The sequence below is a fragment of the Periplaneta americana genome, chromosome 15 (genome assembly GCF_040183065.1).
Source record: "Periplaneta americana isolate PAMFEO1 chromosome 15, P.americana_PAMFEO1_priV1, whole genome shotgun sequence".
Classification (NCBI taxonomy): domain Eukaryota; kingdom Metazoa; phylum Arthropoda; class Insecta; order Blattodea; family Blattidae; genus Periplaneta; species Periplaneta americana.
In genome coordinates, this window is record NC_091131.1 from 37800801 (window position 1) to 37823939 (window position 23139).

At 33.9% G+C, this 23139-nt stretch overlaps 1 protein-coding gene across 4 annotated transcripts in view; it reads left to right on the plus strand.

The window, feature by feature from the left end:
* Positions 1-23139, plus strand: part of LOC138714796 (uncharacterized) — a 1282494-nt gene that overhangs the window by 1253677 nt on the left and 5678 nt on the right. For 3 of the 4 annotated variants that reach the window (XM_069846936.1, XM_069846933.1, XM_069846935.1), the window contains one exon: positions 22207-22367. Coding sequence is in view for 1 of the 4 variants with exons in the window: in XM_069846934.1 (XP_069703035.1) it covers positions 18371-18419; positions 22207-22344 (187 nt within the window). In the remaining 3 variants the exon portion in view is untranslated. Of the gene's footprint in view, positions 1-18370; positions 18420-22206; positions 22368-23139 lie in introns of all 4 variants that reach the window. The other variant, XM_069846934.1, reaches the window with a different exon arrangement.

The window sequence follows — 23139 nt, forward strand, 5'->3', positions numbered from 1 at the left end:
AATTGATATATTCTCAATTGATAAGAAAAATTCCAATTCTTAATTAATGTGTATTTTTCTTTCTACATGAAGCTCTGTAACTGTGAAACTCGTTCTAAATTTCATTTTCTAACAAAATTTATTAGTATGGAGTGTTTCTACATCCCTGTTGGTTATCTATGTATTATTTGCATTTAGGTTTATTTTCCCGTTATTGACTTCACACTAACAACTCACGGTTTCTCTGTGGTATTCAGATACACATTGTATAATGTTGACTTCAAACTAACAATTCATTAATGTAACAAAGCTATTACTTTACTCATTTTCATTGGCTTCACAGTTCTAGTATTCACTGTATATTGTGCTCGTAAGTTTAGTAGCCATACTTACAAATGACTTTTAAGGAACCCGAAGGTTCATTGCCGCCCTCACATAAGCCCGCCATCGATCCTTACCCTGTGCAAGATTAATCCAGTCTCTATCATCATATCCCACCTCCCTCAAATCCATTTTAATATTATCTTCCCATCTACGTCTCGTCCTCCCCAAAGGTCTTTTTCCATCCTGCCTCTCAACTAACACTCTATATGCATTTCTGGATTCTCCCTTACGTACTACATGCCCTGCCCATCTCAAACATCTGGATTTAATGTTCCTAATTATGTCAGGTGAAGAATACAATGGGTGCAGCTCTGCGTTGTGTAACTTTCTTCATTCTCCTGTAACTTCATCCCTCTTAGCCCCAAATATTTTCTTAAGAACCTTATCCTCAGACACTTTTAATCTCTGTTCCTCTCTCAAAGTGAGAGTCCAAGTTTCACAACTATACAGAATAACCAGTAATATAACTGTTTTATAAATTCTAACTTTCAGATCTTTTGACAGCAGACTAGATGAAAAATCTTCTCAACCGAATAATAATACGCATTTCCCATATTTATTCTGTTTTTAATTTCCTCCTGAGAATCATTTATATTTGTTACTGTTGCTCCGAGGTATTTGAGTTTATCCACCTCTTCAAAGGATAAATTACCAAATTTTTTATTTCTATTTCGTACAATATTCTGGTCACGAGACATAATCATATAATTTGTCTTTTCTGGATTTACTTCCAAACCTATTTCTTTATTTGCTTCAAGGAAAATTCCCGTGTTTTCTCTAATCGTTTGTGGATTTTCTCCTAACATATTCATGTCATCCGCATAGACAATCAGCTGATGTAACCCGTTCAATTCCAAACTCTCTCTGTTATCCTGGACTTTCCTAATGTTCCTATATACAGTAGCTGAAAAAATTATAAATCTTTCAAATACTAAATTGACTTCATTCTTTTCTAAGTTTGGTATCATTTCCAAAAATGAATTTATATTTCTCGCAGTTGAGTTCTGGTTTTTCCGAATTAAGTTCCTATTTGTAGAATATAAATTAACCATTTATAATAATAATAATAATAATAATAATAATAGTAATAATAATAATAATGATAATAATAATGATTTATTTAACCTGCCAGAGTTAAGGCCATACGGCCTTCTCTAACACTCAACCAGGAGTAAAACTGCATTACAAAAAACACTACAAATTTACAAAGTACATTACAATTTTACACAAAAAACTGAATAAGATAATAATAAAATATAAACAACAAGTAAGTAGAAATCAGACATAATATATAACATACAGGAAGAAAGGAAAAAGCATAATAAAATGTGAACAGCTGGTCAAAATAAATTAGACATACAAAGTATAAAAAATATGACAATTATTGATAATGATAATAATAATAATAATAATAATAATAATAGTAATAATAATAATAATAATAATAATAATAATAATAATAATAAAATTATAGTAATAAAATAGTGAAGTACAAAGCATACAATGAATACAATATTTTTAGGTACATACAGTAAGGAAAATTATGATTATATATAGCTCAACTTATCATCATCATCATCATCATCATCATCATTGGCTCACAACTCATTGAGGGTCTTAGCCTTCCTCAGTATTTTATTCCAGCCGTCTGGATAGGTATACCATTATCGGAAAATATGAAAACAGAAATATAAAATAAGTTAAATATCACTAGAACATAAAAAAAATGAATACGTGGAAACATGCAATACAACACTTGTCATAATAGTAAGTTAGTTTGGCAACTCGTCATAAGATAATTTTCTAACTTGGATTTGAATGATTTCAATGTTCGGCAGCCCTTGACTACAGGCGGCAGAGAGTTCCAGTGACGAGAGGTAGCAACAGTGAAAGATGAGGAATACAGAGATGATGTATGAAGTGGAATTTCTAGCGTGTTATCGCGTTGTGATCGAGTATTAATATTATGATAGAGAGAGAGAGTATGAAAACGAGCGAATAAATAATAGGGGTATGAAGTGTGCATAATTCGATATAAGAGTGAAAGTGAGTGCAGATTTCTACTCTCATGTAACCTAAACCATGAAGTTGGACTTAGGTTTTCAGAAATTGAGAGTAACTCTTCGTAAATTGAAGTAGATATTGTGTAAAGTACGTAATATACACCGTTAAAATTATACCCGTTTGTAATCACGGAGGGTTTCTGTGGACACTCTGTATAATCCATAAAAAGAAACATTCATGTGGGAAGGACGCATCTATAAATACTTAGGGGAACACTGGAGAGTCCACATCTGTGGAGTAACGGTCAGCGCGTCTGGCCGCGAAACCAGGTGGCCCGGGTTCGAATCCCGGTCGGGGCAAGTTACCTGGTTGAGGTTTTTTCCGGGGTTTTCCCTCAACCCAATACGAGCAAATGCTGGGTAACTTTCGGTGCTGGACCCCGGACTCATTTCACCGGCATTATCACCTTCATTTCATTCAGACGCTAAATAACCTAGATGTTGATACAGCGTCGTAAAATAACCCATAAAAATATATAAAAACACTGGAGAAGATGCTTAATCCGATCTTCTGTATCATGCAATTGAGATAAAAAAAATCATTGTTTTGTTAGAAGGATGGAAGGAGAAGAAGACTATAAAGTTTACGATCATAATAAAGATGAAGAGCAAAATTATTACACGCCCGCAACATGCGGGTTGCGAGCCACATAGTGATTAGCGCCGCGGTATCCTGCTCGTCCCACAGCCGTTAGCCATAATATGGCGAAGACAAAAATTTCGCCGATACTCCTCCCCACCACACCCTTCTGATCCATATTATAACTATAACGCATAGGCAATTTGGAATGTGCATTTAATTGATTGGTTGGGCACATGTGCATCCCTCCAACATCGCTTTTCATAATCATTCCACCATAGTTCTCATTTGACCTTACATAACCTCTACAATTGTCGCAGTTTCATAACAATAAAAATAATATTAAATAGTAACTATACTCAAATCTCGAATACCTATAAATCTTCGTTACCAAGCCTACCATTTGCGTTGTCACAAAATTCGCCTGCAAACCAAGTCCCCCTGTTCCCTGCTGGTTGTTTGTCCCAGCCATAGCTCTGTCAAATAATATTCTATCACAAATAGGACTATGGAGTGATTCCGGACAAATGCTGCGAGATTCATGATGGACGGAAAAAACCTTTGTGGCGATAAACTATACTACTGTCCCACGTGAAAAAAGAGACAAGGATAATAATAATAATAATAATAATAATAATAATAATAATAATAATAATAATTTATTTTAGCTGGCAGAGTTAAGGCCGTAAGGCCTTCTCTTCCACACAACCAGCAAAAAGTGTATATACATATGCATGAACTTACAAAGAATTCAACAATTTGATTTAGATGAGAGTTACATATATACAAGAGTTATTTACGAATTAAACAACAAAATACTATGAACTATTAATTAAACACTGAAATAAACTGTGTAGCAGAATTAAACTAAAATACATAGAATGTTAATATATTTCAAATGATATTAGATAATAGAAAGAGATTATTATGAGACAATTTTGAAAATGCAGCACAATCAGGATGATGTCTAAAGAAAAAAAGCAACAGTGTAGTCTGTAATATTTTAAATCAGTATGATTGGAGTGAAATGCTAATAAGGTTATCTTTTAAGCTGTTCTTAAAGGTGTTTGTTGTCTCGCAGCCCCTAATACTTTGTGACAAGGAATTCCATTGACGCGAGGTGGATATTGTAAAAGATGAGGAATAACAAGATGTTCTATGAAGAGGTATATTTAGCGTGTCACAGATAAGTGATCTGGTATTTACGTCGTGGTTAGGATGAACTTTGTTTAATGCCATTAAAAACAGAAGGTCAGGAAGAACATGGAAATTCACAAGAGGAGGAAACAAGCAAGACGACTAAAGAAGAGAGATATGGCAATTAAAGAATATGGAAAAATAAAACATTAAATCTTTGCCATCGCAAGTAAACTAATAGAGACAAGAATTACTTACTTACTTACTTACTTACTTACTTACTTACTTACTTACTTACTTACGGCTTTTAGAGAATCCTGAGGTTCATTGCCGCCCTCAAATAAGCCCGCGATCGGTCGCTATCCTAAGCAAAATTAATCCAGTCCCCAACATCATATCCCACATCTCTCAAATCCATTTTAATATTATCCTCCCATCTACCTCTCGGTCTTCTCAAAGCTTTTTTTCCCTCCGACCTCCCAACTAACACTCCATAAGTGCTACATGTCCTGCCTATCTCAAACGTCTGGATTTAATGTTCCTAATTATGTCAGGTGAAGAATAAAATGCGTGCAGTTCTGTGTTGTGTAACTTTCTCCATTCTCCTGTAACTTCATCCCTCTTAGCTCCAAATATTTTCCTAAGCACCTTATTCTCAAACAATCTTAACCTCTGCTCCTCCCTCAAAGTGAGAGTCCAAGTTTCACAACCATACAGAACAACCGGTAATATAACTGTTTTATAAATTCTAATTTTCAGGTTCCTTGAGAGCAGACTGGATGGCAAAAGCTTCTGAACCGTATAACAGACATTTCCAATATTTACTCTGCGTTTAATTTCCTCCCGATTGTCATTTATATATTTTGTTACTGTTGCTCCAAGAATTTTTTAATTTTTCCACCTCTCCAAAGAATAAATGTCTAATTTTTATATTTCCATTTCGTACAATGTTTTGGTCACGAGACATAATCATGAAGAAAAGTAAATTATTATTAATAATAATAATAATAATAATAATAATAATAATAATAATAATACCTGTTATATGCCTGTGTATTCAGCGTAATGCCCTGTAATGTCGCTTGTATATTCTGTACTACTACTAATTTAACCTTGAAAAATGCAACATATTACATTTTCTCCGACAGAACAGCGAATAAATTCCTCTTCCCATTCTGTACGAAACCTTCTGTTCCTGCTCATAGAGACAGAGGGTTTGTAGAGCGACATGGTACCGACACCGCTTATCTTCAGTACGTGAGCGAGACAGAGAGCAATGTAAAGGAAACTCCCCCTGCTAGTACGAATGTCTTCGATTACTCGATGTAATCACGATACCCAGTTTGGTCACCGCTGTTCTAGAGTATGAGAAATGTCTCGATTCGGTTGGGAAATATGTTGGAAAATAGCTCAACAGTTGCTGTATCTGTTGCAATAAATATTTCCATGAAAATGTGTTTTATTTCTGTAAACGACCCCAGAGAAACTTATTTTCTGGGAAGCTTTCGTAATTGCGCTCCAGTTTTTAAAATTTGTACAGGGACATCATTTTATTTTTACTTAAATTTTTATTGTACCTCAGTTTTTGAATGTACTTCACTCCCACCCCTTCTACTAATGAAGTTCAACAGTCCTCCACACAGATCCAAGACCTCATATACAGTCATAGTAGCCTTACGGACATAGTAAACAGTACGTTCCAAAAATATGTTCGCGTTTTCCAGTGACGAAAGAGCTTCCAATATTGAATCATTTTCGCACAGGTACTGTCGTCCATTTGCCTACGTCGTATCCTGATTTCCCCCACCAGCTTTTATTCACCAGCTAGTGGCTGGGCTGTCTTAGCTCTTTTCTGAGAACATTAATTACTGTTAGGAACTGGACGTCTACGTAATATTATACAACTGTTTAAAATAACTTAAATAAAAGGACCTCGTTAAGTAATTAACTGTCACGTGATTTCCTCCCTTTCTACGACGCTGCGACGTAACCACTTGGACGGACAGTAGATAGCATGTCTAAGTAATTTTATCTTTTCGGATCGGGCAGAAGTGAAGATTGAATTTACAGTACGTAAGATACTCTTTTATAGAGTAGGTACAGAATTATTTCAACATAAGTTACTGATAAGGACTACGAACCTGGTAATTGGAATTACGTACAATAATCTATAGTGCGATAATATGCACATTAAAACTGAAGCCTGTATCGAAATGAACGGCCACCATTTAAAAAAAGAAATGTGTTTAAATATCCATATTGTTATTTTTCAATTTAACTTCATTCTCTATATTGTACGCTAATGTGCTGTAGACAGTATTATATGTACTGCATAATGAATGCGTCCACATGGACAGCTCAGTTCGTGAGTAAAAACACTTATTGTTAATACGGTACTGTATTTTGATTAAACAAAAACCTAATGAAAATGATCAAACTCAAAAGCGCAATATTTCATAGTTTACGTAAATGGATGAAGTGATTTGTTTGTATATTACGCTAGTATCATCGAACTCCAGTCGTGTAAGGTGGTAGCAAACGGCGTTGATCTAGAGGTATAGGCAAGTTAATATTAAAAATGTTTTTAAAAATAAAATGATGTCCCTGTATAAGCATTTGTTTTGATATTATTAGTATGGTGGAAGAAAAACAATTAATTTTTATCTTCTCCATGAGAATGTTTGTTTGTGGGTATAAAATGCAGCAGAATACGAGTTAAAAGCTGTTGGTGATCGCGGCATTCATCCATCGCGGCTGGAGTTATGCAAACTGACGTCACTATTGGATTTGACCACTTAAGGAAGAATTGCTTTGTTTCGCAGTTTGTTTTTATACGCTCCACATAGCTACAGTGCAGAATGCAATTTTGCCATTGATCTCCGCTTCACACCCGGGAGGACCCGGTTTAATTCCATCAGTCCCTCTGAACAGGCTTTTGTGTTATTCATCTGAGCGATCACACAACTCCCAAGTTAAATAAATAACCCGGCGTTAAGAAGTAAGTGTCGTGGGATGGGACTCATTTCAATGTTTGTATTTCAATGAATACTTTGTTATAGATACAACAAACTCAGTTCAGCTTTCTGTATATAAGCCTACACTTTTCAATTTTTTTTTCAATAATCATTGCTATGACGACAAATGTGGTTTAGCATTCACTTTATAAATATATATGATTTTGAATAGAGAGAGAGAGAGAAAAAAAAACTCATCCGGCCTTAATTAAGGATGACCACGAGGATCCGGAAATGAATAGCAAACAAATACAATTAATTAAATATGAATATTGTTATAAAAATAAAGTAATAATTAAGCACCATTGATTATCTGTAGTAATGTCACGAGAGGTCTGAGATCTGCCGATAAATCCACGAGCGAAGCGAGTGGATTTATCTGAGAAATCTCAGACCTCGAGTGATATTTATTAGGACTATTTCGTGAATAAAATAAAAATTTAAATAATATATCCCTAAAATTTGATCACAAAATGTTAATAATTGTATATTAACGAACACTTAACCTATTCAGACATTGTGAAGTTGAAATACTCGTAGATGAATATCGATTACTGCAATAAAGAAATTCGATATTATTATTCAGTAATGCCAATTGCGAAAAGCGAAATACAGGTTTAACATTGTTAATTACATGTACTGCACTTTTCTCTTATTATTATAACAAATACATTTTCATTATCTGCTGAAATCATAATTTAATTTAACAGTAACAGTGGGGACAGCTTTATACCAATGCTTATGTATTCACAGCGAGACATGTTGCTACACAGTGAAGTCATCTCTGTATAGATAGGCCTAATTAAAACACGAATTTTATTACGCCATACGAAAGGCAGTTTGATCAAAGACATTATTACTATGCAAGGTCTTTGACTTTGATATGCGATGATGTTACATAAATTTGAACGTCTATTAATTGTTTAATTTCAATACAAATGGTATAGGCTACAATGTTATAGGTTACATTAGGCTGTGTCAGCTGTGCCTTGTTTTGACCGTTACTTACAATGAGTGCTACACGAAAGCATTTTTTTATAGCTCGACAAACGCATTCTCGCTGTAGTGTGTAACGGAACTAAAGCTGCATCTACATAGTTCAATATTCCAATCGCGTATGCGTGCAATCTGGGAAGAATAGAATCAAGTTTAAAGGTACGTTCAATTAAGTTGCATAAAGATTTTGTGTCTACATGGTGCGCCGTTTTGAACGTGGTCTTCACTGCGTAAATATATTAATTAATATTAAATATCAATCTTGCATTCATTGCTTTAAAGTTGAAAGAAAAGTTTAACCGTGTAGTTGCATCTTAATGTATTCATGATCATCAATTTACGGGGAAACAGTTGGCGACAACGACTAAACAAAAGAACGACCATGCGATAAATTGACAGCGATAAATCTAGCTGCAGAAATTATCGCAAAGTCTGACTGTGATTGGTTGGAATTCATAATTTCATTACACTTCATTGGTCGAAAATAGAATGACGTCATATAAACGAAATAGTCAATTATAAAATAAAATCTTAGAAGATGACTATAAAATTACACTAATAAATAAAGATTTTATGTAAAATTAGCATATCCTTAATTAAGGCCTTCTGAGTGGTATAAATGAAATTGTATAATCTGCAGGGAATCTTTGAGAATTTGCGAGATGATTTTTTGAATTTCAAAAGATGATATTGATAATCGTTTTAAAAAATGATATGTAAATTTTGGTAAAGAACTCCGAGCACCAAAAAATAAACCTGTCACTGACCAATTGAAGAGAGGGATGTTATACTTGGCGCTAAGGTAGGGAATACAAGGTTCATATATGGCCCTCTTTTCCTGATCAACCTGATGAGCTTGGTTTAGATCTCTATCCATGCGTACAGTTGGTTCTATGGTATTAGCCTTTTGTTGTTGCCTGTTTATTGCTATTACATCCGCTCTTCTGTGAGAGTCGTCTTCAGAAATGCAGTGGACCTCTTCATGAACTTCCCAATCCTTGTTCCGAAGAAGACAGGCGATAGCTCCACGGACTCTACGATGTCTGTTGTTACGCAATAACTCTCCTTTCCGACAAAAGCCCAACACGTGGCCAAGAGTTTCTGTCTCGTTGCTGCCAGGTTGACGGCAACGGGTCGTGCTGAAAGCTCTGCCAGGAACGGAGCGCACTGCAGTAAGGTTGCAGGACATCTTGATTTAATGAATTTAATGACGTAATTACAATGAAATTTGAATGAAGAGGTTTTGACAAAAAATCTTATATTTAAAAAGCAATATTTTTATGGAAACAATATACGTATTTACGACTTTTGTGCGAGTTATGACGTCATTGATAACATGTTATACAGGGACATAATTTTATTTTTATTTATTTTATTTATTTATTTATTTATTTATTTATTTATTTATTTATTTATTTATTTATTTATTTATTTAATCTGACAGGATTAAGGCCATAAGGCCTTCTCTTCCATCCCACCAGATAGCACATATAAATACAAAAAAGAAATACAGACACTGGTGAAAATAATACAAATTAAATTAAAGCCCTGTAGAGGGTCAACATGGTCAAAAGAACACTATAGAGCTCTCATCGATCTAATACAAGAAAAAAAGAAAGAAAAACAGAGATAGCAATGATGATAGTGATAACTTATAACTGATAATAATAATAATAATAATAATAATAATAATAATAATAATAATAAATACATTACATATTAATTGTCAATTTTACAACAGCATAGTTACAACATTTACTATATGTCATGAGTTAAGCCGAAGTTGCGCAACCTGACAGATGTTCAAAAAGCAATTCCATGTGAACTAGAATGTGATTTTTTAATTTAAATTTGAATTTTGATATTGTCCGACAGTCTCTGACATGGTCCGGGAGACTAACATTTCTAATATTAACCTGGCTATACCTTTGGATTAACGGTTGAGAACCGGAAATACCGTTTTCTACCCCCTTCCACGACTGGAGTTCGATGATACTGGCGTAAAATACAAACAAATCACTTTACTAGGTATACGAGGGAACAAAAGTAGTTCATTCATTTACGTAAAATTGGAAATATCGCAATTTTGATTTTGATCATTTTCATTAGGTTTTTGTTTAATCAAAATACAGTACTGTACTAACAATAAGTGTTTTTACTCACGAACTGAGCTATCCATTCGGACGTATTCATTATGCAGTGTATATTATACTGTCTACAGCACATTAGCGTACACTATAGAGAATGAAGTTAAATTGAAAAATAATCATAATATGGATATTTAAACACATTTTTTAAAATGGTGGCCATTTATTTCGATAAAGGCTTCAGTTTTTTGTGCATATTATCGCACTATAGACTATTGTACCTAATTCCAATTACCAGTTTCGTCCTTCGTACTAGTAACTCATGTTGTAATAATTCTGTACCTATTCTATAGAGTACCTTATGTACTGTAAATTCAATTTTTACTTTAATATTCTGAATAGTGTTTTATAAAGTGTCTGTATGTATATTAAGCATGAAAGGGTTTTTTTTTTAGCTTTTATAGTAGCTGAGACAAAAAAAGAAGAGAAAAAAAATAATTCCACAAAATTTTTGGAGACCTTACCCCTTAAAGAAGTAAGCGATTATTATTTATTATTATTATTATTATTATTATTATTATTATTATTATTAGTTTACCGTATTTCTTCTAGTAATAATATATTCATTATTAATTTAAGAAAACCATAATTTTTTTTATTTATTTATTATTTTGCTAATAATTGTAACATAAAATATAATATATACAGAAAAACTTTAGCTCGCCCCTGAAAGAGTAGAAGTCGTGCTCAGGGGCGGATTTCTGAATTGAAATTAATAATTATACAATACAATTTGTCTTATGTCTACTAAGCAATTATAGTATATAAATTTAAATTTACAATTTTTCAATTTTTATAAAATCCATGCATAACTTTTTAAATTTAATACTAGAACTATTAGAATTGACAAGATTAGGCTATTTAAATATAAATTTGTTATATATTCTTGGGCCTAAATTACTACGATGATTAAATACTGTAACAGTGTTGCATTTTGGTTCAAACAATCTTAAAGAATTCATACTTTTGTTTCATAACTATGAGAATACAATTCAAAATTATTTCGATTTTTATGTATGAATTTTATTAATACAATATAATAAATTTGTCTTACGTTAAGTACATTAAAGTCTATAAACAAATTTTGAGACGGAAAATCAATAGGTTTATGAAGACATATTTTAATTATTTTCTTCTGTAATAAATAAAGTGGATTAAAATTGGATTTAAATGAGCTACCCCATCCTATAATTCCATACATAATTACTGATTGAAATAAAGTTAAATATAGTGTGCGTAATAAACTTATTGACAAGTAATTCCTCAATAAAACAAAATAATATACTATTTTACGTAATTTATTACAAAGGTAATTAATGTGTTGGTTCCATTTTAAATGATTATCGAAAATTATGCCTAAATACTTAACTTCAGAGGACTCTTTAATAATCGGACATTTACACCGTATAAGACAACAATCAGAATTATGTAATTTACTTTTAATAATTTTTACTCCCATAATTCTCTTGTAAGCTACCATTTTACTTAGCATAACGTGTAGGCCTATTGTAAGGTTGTTAGTTACAGCATAATGTTTGTAAAAATTTGTCAACCGCTGTTTTAGTTCTACTTTCTTCACGAGAGGGTTCTTTTCCATTGAAATAATAAAACTTCATATATCTACTTATTTTGGTGAGGAAGTAACATTATTATACATCCGAGATTATATTATATAAAATCTTCAGTCAGTTTTATTGATTAATAATTCTTACACGAGCAGTGCTATTGAACCCTACGCACAGGCGTTATTGATGCCATACCGCGTATAGGCTACAATATCTCCGTTAATGCTTAGAGTTATAATGGCCGCCCAAAAAAATTGAATTGGGGTACGAACCACTGGCTACATACACTCACGCTGTAACACACCGGATATATGGTCAAATGCCTCTGCTGGTCACTAGGTGAGGGAAGGCGTAGATAGACTATGCGGAGAGAACGTACATGGCTGGATGCATTTTTATAAAATTGCACGAAGGTCATAATGGCAGGCTGGCAGGCTCTACCGCATGGGGGGGAAGCATAGGATACGGTGAATAAAGAAATATTATGAATACAAGTGAAAGAAGAGATTAAAAAAAGGTGGGGTAACGCTCTATGAACTAGAATAACATATTTTTATGCTCTTTCCCTCCTCAAAGAGCATCCCTGTCTTTATTTATTAATTATTTTTTCATGTACACTAACCTCTTTTCTTATTCTTAAAAGATTTAACTTGATATCTTCTACGGCCCACCCGAGTTTCTCTCTTTCTCCCACTCCGGAGCATCTACCTACCTCTTTCTTTCATTCATTCGCCTCACCCCTCCCGCAGCTAGCGTGATGATCTTTCTCTTTCTAGTTCTGTCACTTTACCTCTTCTTCTTCCTTCTCTGTCCGTCCACTATCTCTCTCAACACTTCCATACCCCCTTCGCTTGTTTTTATACTCGACAGCCGTTTTACACGATCGAATTCTGCTCTACAAAACTTTACAACACAGCTGTTGCTATAGTTACCATGGTTACTAGAATTAAATTATTCCTCAGCGAATAATAGTAGCAATATTTAAGTGCAGTTTTATCCCTATTAGGCCCGGTTGCAGAAATGCAAATCAAATCAGTCCCTGATCACCAATCAGTTGATATCTAATTTATTTGATTGTTCATTGCTTTGCCCGAAAGTGAATCTCCAATCAACTTGCCTCGATTTACTGATTTCTGATTTACGAAAGAAATGAAGAGGCTTCCAAGACGTTAAGTCCATTGAAAGCATGTCCGTATGACTTACGTCCTCTAATATTTTTGTGCACTTTCATTTATGACTAAAATTTTATGTGCGTCCATCTTTTTGGGTCCATGACTATTTTGTCCACTTTTATTTAAGTCCACTTTTATTTATGTCCATTTTTATTTAAGTCCACTTCTATTTATGTCCACTTTCATATAAGTCCACTTTCATTTATGCCCACTTTTATCTATATCCACTTTTTTAATGTTGAATTTTATTTAATGCTGCATCAGCAGTATTCTTAGCGTCCGTTTCATTGTTAATCTAAACTCTTTCCTCTATACAATACATTGAGCCACAACCATGGATGAAGCAAAATTGATTCAGTCTAAAAAAGGATAACCGTAAAAGAAATGACATTCGACAACTATTGTTAATTTCTTTTGTGCCACTGGAAAATGTTCAGACTGTTTTTGATAGCCTTATAGATAATATTGAGCCTGACGTAATGGATTTAGCATTGTACATGGAAAGAACTTACATCCGAGAAACACCTGCTCAAGGAAGAAGAGCAATGCCACCTAGATTCGCACCTGAAATGTGGAACACTTATAATCAGGCTCTGGCAGGACATCGAACAAATAAGGTACCGGTAATCGAGGGCTGGAACAACCGCCTTCAGAAACACATCATCGCACATCACGCGTCAGTCTGGAAATTCATGGAATTTAACAAGAAACACCAAAGGATAATGAAATTATAATAATCCAATTGCTTGGCGGGCATTTGAATGTGCACCACCCTTAAATTTTGTAGGTACGATCTTTTAGATCGTACCTACAAAATTTAAGTCGAGTAGAAGAGATTATTCGAAATTACAACCACTACAACGAAAAAGGCGACATCAGAAATTACCTCAAAGCTGAAGCTGTATGAAGATGAATAGGCAGAAGAGATTAAGTAGGGAATTGAAGTAAATTTGTAGATGGACATAATGTATTGTACAATCAAGTAATGGACATAAAAATGTGAACATAAAATTTATGCAATTGGACTAAAATAAAGTGGACATATATTTATGGACATAGTGTAATGGACTTTTATGTAATGGACATAATAAAATCGACATTAAAATTGTGGACATTACAAAAAGGACTTAACGTCTGCAAGAATGATGGATGTTATTTGGAATACATTTTTCAGGAGAAGCAATTGAAAGTTTGAAATGCTTAGCGCTCAAAGCTTAACTGTGATTTTCCGATCATTATTGGACAATGACTATCAGTGTTAATGCCATATAACTCTCTATGTACATTCCATATGTATTAAGCTATGCATTGACAGTCTTGGTTCATTTTCGACAAGAAAGTGACATCCATCATTCTTGCAGTGTACTCTTTAAATACATTTGGCATCAGCTCTATTTAACAACCACGGCCAGTTTGATGTTCTTTAAGAGAGAGAAACGAATGCATCAAGTGGGCACTGATCAAGAAAACAAATAAATGCTTTGCCGTTTTGTTGTTGTTTTTTTTTTTTTTTGTGTAGAAATAAACCAGACGAATTTCATCTCTATAGACTACAGAATAAAGTAAAAGAAATGAACCTAACTAAAAAGATGAGAGGCTAAATTTTTCTTATAGAGCCCTCTTATTAAACTTCATAGAGAGCCTTATGATTAAAAGAAAGAAACAATTTTCGCTTCCGGTGTTTGAAATCACGTCATTCACCATATGACGTCAAACATCGCTTATGGATATTTACCGAATATTTCTTTATTTTGTTTGAAAATTTCTTCATCATAAGAATCTATTAGGTCATTTTAGATCAATATAGCCACCTACTTTAACTATTTCCTATAACTTCACATATAATTGATTAATAATCAGTCACTAATCAGCAAAAATCTGTCAATCAAATCTGATGGAAGATTGATTTCCAGTCAAATACTGATTGTTCTTTCTGCAACGAAAATAGAACTGATGGCCAATCAAATCCTCCTTGATCATATCTGATTGGTGTTTCTGCAACTGGGCCTTAATTTTAAAATATTTGTATTGTTATTAAGTAATTTTCCACCAACTACATAATGTTTCTAATAAATTGTATTGTCATTGTTAATAAATATTTTAAACAAAAAATGTAAACCGCTTTGTATTACAGGTCAACCGTTTCACGCGATCTAATTCAGTCCTACAAAACTTTAAAACACATCGGTTGCTATGCTTACGCTACCTTCATTAAGGCCCAGTTATACGAAAACGGAATAAAGTCCTGTTAAAATTAATTCCATGGTTACACGAGAAATATGTTGTACGAACTCGAATACTTCATTATCCGAAGGATATCTTCCGAATAAGCTATTCCATGCTTTCAGTCGCTGTTAAATTGTTATCTAGAGAAAAAAATTATATAAAATGGCAGCAGCATTATACATGAATATCTGACACTGATTGTGAATTACTATAAATATACTTGAGAACGCAGAAACAAAAGGAAATATGGCGTATTAAATCTAATTTATGAAATGAATATGACGGTGAAGAATTTCTGGCAAGATTCAGACTAAAAAAGGACACTGTTTTAAGTGTGCTGGTATGAACTGATGATGATTTGAAACACATGACAGACAGGTAAAAATAGTAAGACGAAGAAAGAAGCGTATGGAAGTGTGTTACACTCCTCAGTATCCTACTTATTATTTACCTTATCAATTAGGTATGAAACCGCTTCATTCTATGACACACGGAGTCTTTTTCAAGGTTTATACTGTTCGCGATATCTTCTTCTAACATCTACAGGGCGACCCATATTTATATACAGGGACATCATTTTATTTTTACTTCAATTTTTATTGTATCTGAGTTTTTGAATGTACTACGTCGTATACTGGTTTCCCCCTACCAGCTTTTATTCGCCGCTAGTGGCTGGGCTGTCTTAACTCTTTTCTGAGAACATTAATTTCTGTTAGGAATTGGACGTCTAAGTAATATTATACAATTGTTTAAAATAACCTAAATTAAAGGGCCTCGTTAAGTAATTAACTTTCACGTGATTTCCTACCTTTCTACGACCCTACGACATAACCACTTGGAAGGACAGTAGATAGTAGGTCTGAGTAATTTTATCATTTTGGATCGGGCAGAAGTGAAGATAGAATTTACAGTACGTAAGGTACTATTTTATAGAGTAGGTACAGAATTATTTCAACATGAGTTACTGATACGAAGTACGAACCTGGTAATTGGAATTAGGTACAATAGTCTAATATACACAAAAGAACTGAAGCCTGTATCGAAATGAACGGCCACCTTTTTAAAAAATGTGTTTAAATATCCATATTATGATTATTTTTCACTTTAACTTCATTCTCTATATTGTACGCTAATATGCTGTAGACAGTATAATATACACTGCATAATGAATACGTCCGAATGGATAGCTCAGTTCGTGAGTAAAAACACTTATTGTTAATACTGTACTGTATTTTGATTAAACAAAAACCTAATGAAAATGATCAAACTCAAAAGCGCAATATTTCCTAGTTTACGTAAATGGATGAAATACTTTTCTTCCCTCCTATACCTAGTAAAGTGATTTGTTTTTATATTACGCCAGTATCATCAAACTCCAGTCGTGGAAGGGGGTAGCAAACGGCGTTGATCCAGAGGTATAGGCAAGTTAATATTAAAAATGTTAGTAAAAATAAAATGATGTCCCTGTATAACTTCTCATACATTATTACATATAAATTACATTACATGAGAGGATCAAATTAGAATAAAACAATAGTATAGCCATGAGAATTATTTAAAATTCAACGTAAGCACTAGCACTTGCTGCACATTTTTCCAGACGTTGCTGAACGTTCTGAACTGCCCTCACAAATATAGCCTAACTAGTGGCTTGTGCAGCAAACGCTGCAAACTAAGTTCATTAGACGTTCAAATAAAAATTTTCCAGATTTATTTTCAATGAAGAAAACCAAACATTTTGAAACTTATTTGCTTCCATAATAATGAAAATTACTCCCCCTGAATGTTTTTTATGCCAAATACCTTTTCTTGAACCTATCCATCTTCAGTTTTTGAGTTTCAACGCGAAAATGCAAGTAACAATGTCAGGACGATCAGTGGGCTTTTTATGTGGGAGTAAAGCAATAGCTATTTCAGGTCATTGTGGATTGCAGATGAAAGTTAAAAAAATGTCAGGTTTGCTATGCTTTCGAACAATAGACATAGCATCTTGGTATAACTGCTGCATGTAGAGCTTGAAATGTAGAGGGTAAAATCATTTTATCCTGCTAAGAGATCTTGCTGAAATGATCGGGAGACTACAACATTTTAGGCCTCTTACTTTACCAGTAAATAATACATTTTGGTCTTTCCTTGGGAACTGTAATTTTGGCGCTCTCTCTAGCCAATACTGAAGAGAATGGCGCATATAAATATCTACACCACACCGCCATTAAGTATATGAAAAAGACCCAACCCCACTTGATTAATAACTATAAAAATATTTGATTTTTAATAACAATATTATTATCTTACGTAGGTTTTGTAGTTACATACAATATATAGCCGCCACAAAGTAAATTATAGAAATGAAAATCTAATTTAAGATATTCTCTACATCTACTTACATAACCCCATTTTCATATCATGAACATAGCATTAATATGTGTAATTAATGAAAAATAGTCACATCATGGCATTAACTATAATAATATTTCATTTCTAATGCTAATAATGTCATCAAACCACCTCAAATTTTGTATATGTTAATATCCAATACACAATTATACTCAGAAAATTACACATCGCAGAATCAAACCTCTAAATTATTTTAGTAAGTCTTGAAGTTTTTAGTAAGGAATTGAATTTGAGCTCTAAATATGTCAGCGATCCTGCAGGTCATGGCCTTCGTGTAGTGTGTGTTTTGTTTTATTCTGAAATGCAATTAGATCTCACAACTGACGAAAGATGGATTTTGGAAAATAGGAAAATTATGTAGGAAAACTAACGCTTCACTGAAAACTGCTATTTTTCTGAAAAACTTTGGGTTTCAAGCTTCAAAATGAGGGGTCATTTATTAAAATCCGTTCAGCAGTTTCCGTAAGTTCCATTACCAGTTCAAATTATATATATATATATATATATATATATATATATACACACATATATATATATACACATATATATATATATATATATATATATATATATCATTTCGCACCTGACAGCATCCTTTCGAATTACCGTTTCTAAAGTTATCATATCCCGAAGTTTCTCGGCGTATACTTTTTCTTTAAGTTATCCCCACAGAAAAAAATCCAACGGTGTTAAATCTGAGTTTCTTGCAGGCCACTCGACATTCCCACGCGCCCGATGACCTGTCCAGGAAACGCATTGGTAAGTCATTCCCGTGTAATGTTTACATGTTTCGGACCGCACTGAGAATAAGTTTACATTAGGGCTTCATATTTGCTTCAAATGGAATGGAACACACTACATATTAGCGGAGGAATGGGCCACTTAATCCAACTGTTTACACTACTTATTTACTTACAAATAGCTTTTAAGGAAACCGCAGGTTCATTTCCGCACTCACATAAGCCCGCCATCGGTCCCTATCCTGAGCAAGATTAATCCAGGCTCTATCATAATATCCCACCTCCCTCAAATCCATTTTAATATTATTCTCCCATCTACGTTTCAGCTTCCCCAAACGTTTACTATTGTATTGTATTGTATTTATTAACATTTCATGGTATTCATACATTGCTTACAGCAAGAATATGGAACAAGTCAAAAAACTTAATACTATTATAAAGTCTTAATTTATAGTCACAGTCTAGAAGAAAAATAGACAGACGAGGTTTACAATATAGTCTACTAGTGCAACACAAAGTTTTAGTATCAATTTCATGAAGTGTTATTGAATGTCATGAATTCACCTACAGAATAGAAGGCGTGAGAAATTAGGTACTTCTTTAATTTGGCCCTAAATAATTTTATGTTTTGAGTTTCATTTTTTATATCGATAGGGAGGCTATTAAAAATTTTTACTGCCATATAACACACTCCTCTTTCTTAGCACGATAGACTTGCCGATGGAGTATGAAAGTCATTTTTATGTGTATTTATGCTATGAACTGTTGAATTAGTTACAAAGTTTTCACGATTACATAAGAGGAAGATTATTAATAAAAAGATATACTGACAAGCCATGGGCATTATTTGTAGTTTTTTTAAAATAGTCCTACACGATTCCCTAGATTTGGCACCTACTATTATTCTAATTATTCTTGTTTGTAATAGGAACATACTGTTACTATCTGTGGAATTTCCCCAGAATATTATTTCAAAACTCATTACCGAGTGGAAGTATGCAAAGTATATTGTTTTTAAGGTATTGATATTTACTATCTTTTGCATAGATCTAATAGCAAACAAGCTGAATTTAGTTTGGGGGTAATTTCTTTAATATGATTTTTCCAATTTAACATATTCTCGATTTTTAAGCCAAGAAATTTGGTTGTTGTTGTTTCTAATAGGGATCTGTTGTTAATTATTGCGCTAGAAATTTGCGACGTTGAATTTGGACAGGATTTAAATTGAATTATGTTAGTTTTGTTACAATTTAATACCAATTTATTGACTGAGAACCAGTCAGATATTTTGAAGAGAATATCCTCTGTTGAAGATTGGAATGTGTTGGAGTTATTGGCTGTAATTACTATACTTGTGTCATCTGCAAATAATATGGGATGACCTACATCTTTTATAAGGGGGGCAAGATTATTTATAAACACTAGAAAAAGTACAGTGCAATAAAAAGTTGAATATAAATATAGGTTGTCTCATAATTAATGTCGGTTTTTTCACTTTCGTGTTTTCTAAGATTTCTTCTAAATACCTGTCTACATTTATTATGAAACATTCGTGCTTTTCGTTGCCCGTAGCTCACTTTTTCTTGTTTAATCAACTGTCCGAAGGCAGGTCTATCCTCACAAGTGATATCAAGAAGGCACCACTTATAAGGCAACTAGGCCAGGAGATAATGAGGTAGAGTGGCCAGTTCCTTTCCCCCTCCATTGAATACATATTTGGACTTGTATACCGGAATGTGCTTTCCTGTTTGTGATTATATTCTTATGTCTTCAATCTTTATTATTATTATTATTATTATTATTATTATTATTATTATTATTATTATTATTATTATTATTATTATTATTATTATTAGTATAGTAAATCGGAGTCAGCGGGCTTTTCTTGTAATTTTACGATATGTAAATATTGTCTATCATCTGATATCTTCTTCTGCCCCCAACTCTTCTCCCGTTCACCATTCCTTCCAGTGTATCCTTCAATAGGCAGTTTCTTCTCAGACAGTGACTCATCCAATTCCTTTTCCTCTTTCTGACCAGGTTCAGCATCATTCTTTCTTCACCCACTCTTTCCAACACGACTTCACTTCTCATTCTGTCTGTCCACTTCACACGCTCCATTCTTCTCCATATCCACATTTCAAATGCGTCTATTTGTTTCTCTTCATTTCGTCCTAATGTCCATGTTTCTGCCCCATACTATGCCACACTCCACACAGAGCACTTTATTAGTCTCTTCGTCAGTTCTCTTTCCAGGGTCCGCAGAAGATGCTCCTTTTTCAATTAAAAGCTTCCTTTGCCATTGCTATCCTCCTTTTGACTTCCTGGCAGCAGCTCATGTTACTGCTTATAGTACACCCCAAGTATTTGAAGCTGTCCACTTGCTCTACTGCCTCATTTAGAATTCGCAAGTTAACCTTCTTTATTTTTCTTCCTATGACCATGCTCTTCGTTTTGTTGGCATTGTACTGCTCACAGCTATCATTTAGCTCCTGTAGCATATCCCTTAGTATCATCTATTCTGCTAACAACGCCATATCATCAGCAAGTCTTATACACTTTATTCTTCTTCCTCCTACTACCACTCCTCCCATGTTCTGAAAACAGTTCTTCACTAAAACCTTCAAGTAGATTTTGATCAGGGTATATGATAAAGGACATCCTTGTCGTACTCTCCCTATTTCACTTCCTTCTGACATTTCTTCTCCTATCCTGACTTTCACTCCTTGTTTCATATAAAGGTTACTGAACAGCCTCCTCTATTTCCAATCCACGCCAACCTCGTAATATATAGGTTTAAAAATTTATGTTGTAAAACAGTGCTTTTCCTTTTCTGTGAAGAAAAGGATGTATGAAACAATTTTTAATCTAATTAAAAAAAAATACATAATATAGACCTACTTAGCATATCACCAAGAAAATACTAGTTTCAGTTTCCTGAAGTTTTTATATTCTAAAAATGCGAAATGGATTGGGATTTCGGGAGAGGTGCACTACGACTCAGCACTGCGACCATTTAAGATCTATTACGGTAACCCTTAAGCAAGGCGCATTCTCAAACCCACACCGGGTATCCAGGTTTCGAACAGGCACCCCCACTCGTCCCTCCTTCCGTGCGTCGTTAGTCGACTTTCGGGCAATGCTAAGCAATGATGACAGAATGGAGAAATTTTGACGAAATGGTGTAGACGTCTATTACAAGGGAACGAGAACCCCAAGATAAACTCCAACTCTCCGTGTCACTAAGAATTTTTCAATGAAAAAAATCAGGCCTGACCGGGACTCGAACCCGGAGCGCCTGCGTGACAGGCTGAAGGACTACTCAGCCGCAGCTGCGATCTAAAAATTAGAAGTTAAGCAAAAAAATGCTTAGGCTAGATCTATCTAATCTTCTAATTAAGCAACAGATTCTTTTTCTGAAAAAAATTTAAGCATATAATTTCACTAATCTTACAGCTGTTTGTATCGTAGTTAAGCATATCGGAAGCTTTGCTTGACTGATTGTTCTACATCTTTTCTTGTATAGAAAACAATGGTCCCTTTTGATATGATATTTAAAAGAATATAGGGGAGCAAATGCTGGGTAACTTTCGGTGCTGGACCCCGGACTCATTTCACCGGCATTATCACCTTCATATCATTCAGACGCTAAATAACCTAGATGTTGATACAGCGTCGTAAAATAACCCAATAAAATAAAAGAAAAAAGAATATAGGCTTAAAAGGAACCTACTAATATTGTGAAAATATTTTATTTGGGCTGTAATTAAAGTTCTAAAATATTATGTGTATTTCAAACTTCACAGGCTATTCGGAGAGGGTTCTCCGATGAAAAAGCGATAACGGGCCAACGATGTAATGAACTCAGGACAGAAAACCATGGTGTGTGCAGAACTGAAGCCAGAGCAGCTTTGTGTATCATAGGACCGACTCTTCTCTCTTAGTAGGAAGTCATCATATTACTGAGGTAGGCCTACGTCTAGGTTTTATCTTAGTTTAAAAGAATTGAAAAGCTGAGTAGAATAACTTTTCAGAGTTTACCATGAATTTTAAAACATGTTTATTTGGTACTGATATTGTTAAATAGTACTACCACAGTCTAGTATATACAGTCACGAAGCTTGAGTTGATGAGGTTGCTAGGAACAATAGACTGTGCAGGTACTATTTCGCATTGTCTGTAATGAGGCGATAGTAGCGATCCTAGTGGTTAGCAACTATCTATGGATGCATATTTATTAAATATTGAGCTTCGTGACTGTATATACTAGACTGTGGTACTACGTAGTACAGAAAAATCTGACTATGACGGAAACTGTCGATACGGAAAGAAAATCTCAGATCGGAGCTATTTGAATCACCACCTTTATTTCAATTCTTGATTTGTTATATGTTATTTTAGATTTAAATGATCTCTTGTTTTATATAGGTGTACATTATTTAAAAAAATAACTTTCTAAGTTCATACATAATTACTAATAACATTGAACAACAAATTTTTGCTGTTTGTCTTGCTCCGAAATAAAAATAGATGAAAATTACTAATATGTGTGCCCTAAATCTGAATTTGAAGTCCAAATTGCCCCCATCATGTACCACGTACCACGGCAATTCGGAAGGCGGTAGTCTGCTAGCTTTTGCGTCGAAAGAGACAGATAGAGAGAGCAAGGCAGCGTACGTCATTGCCACATCGTACTTCACGCGCACGTGCAATACAAATAGCACAGGAGAGAATTTAAA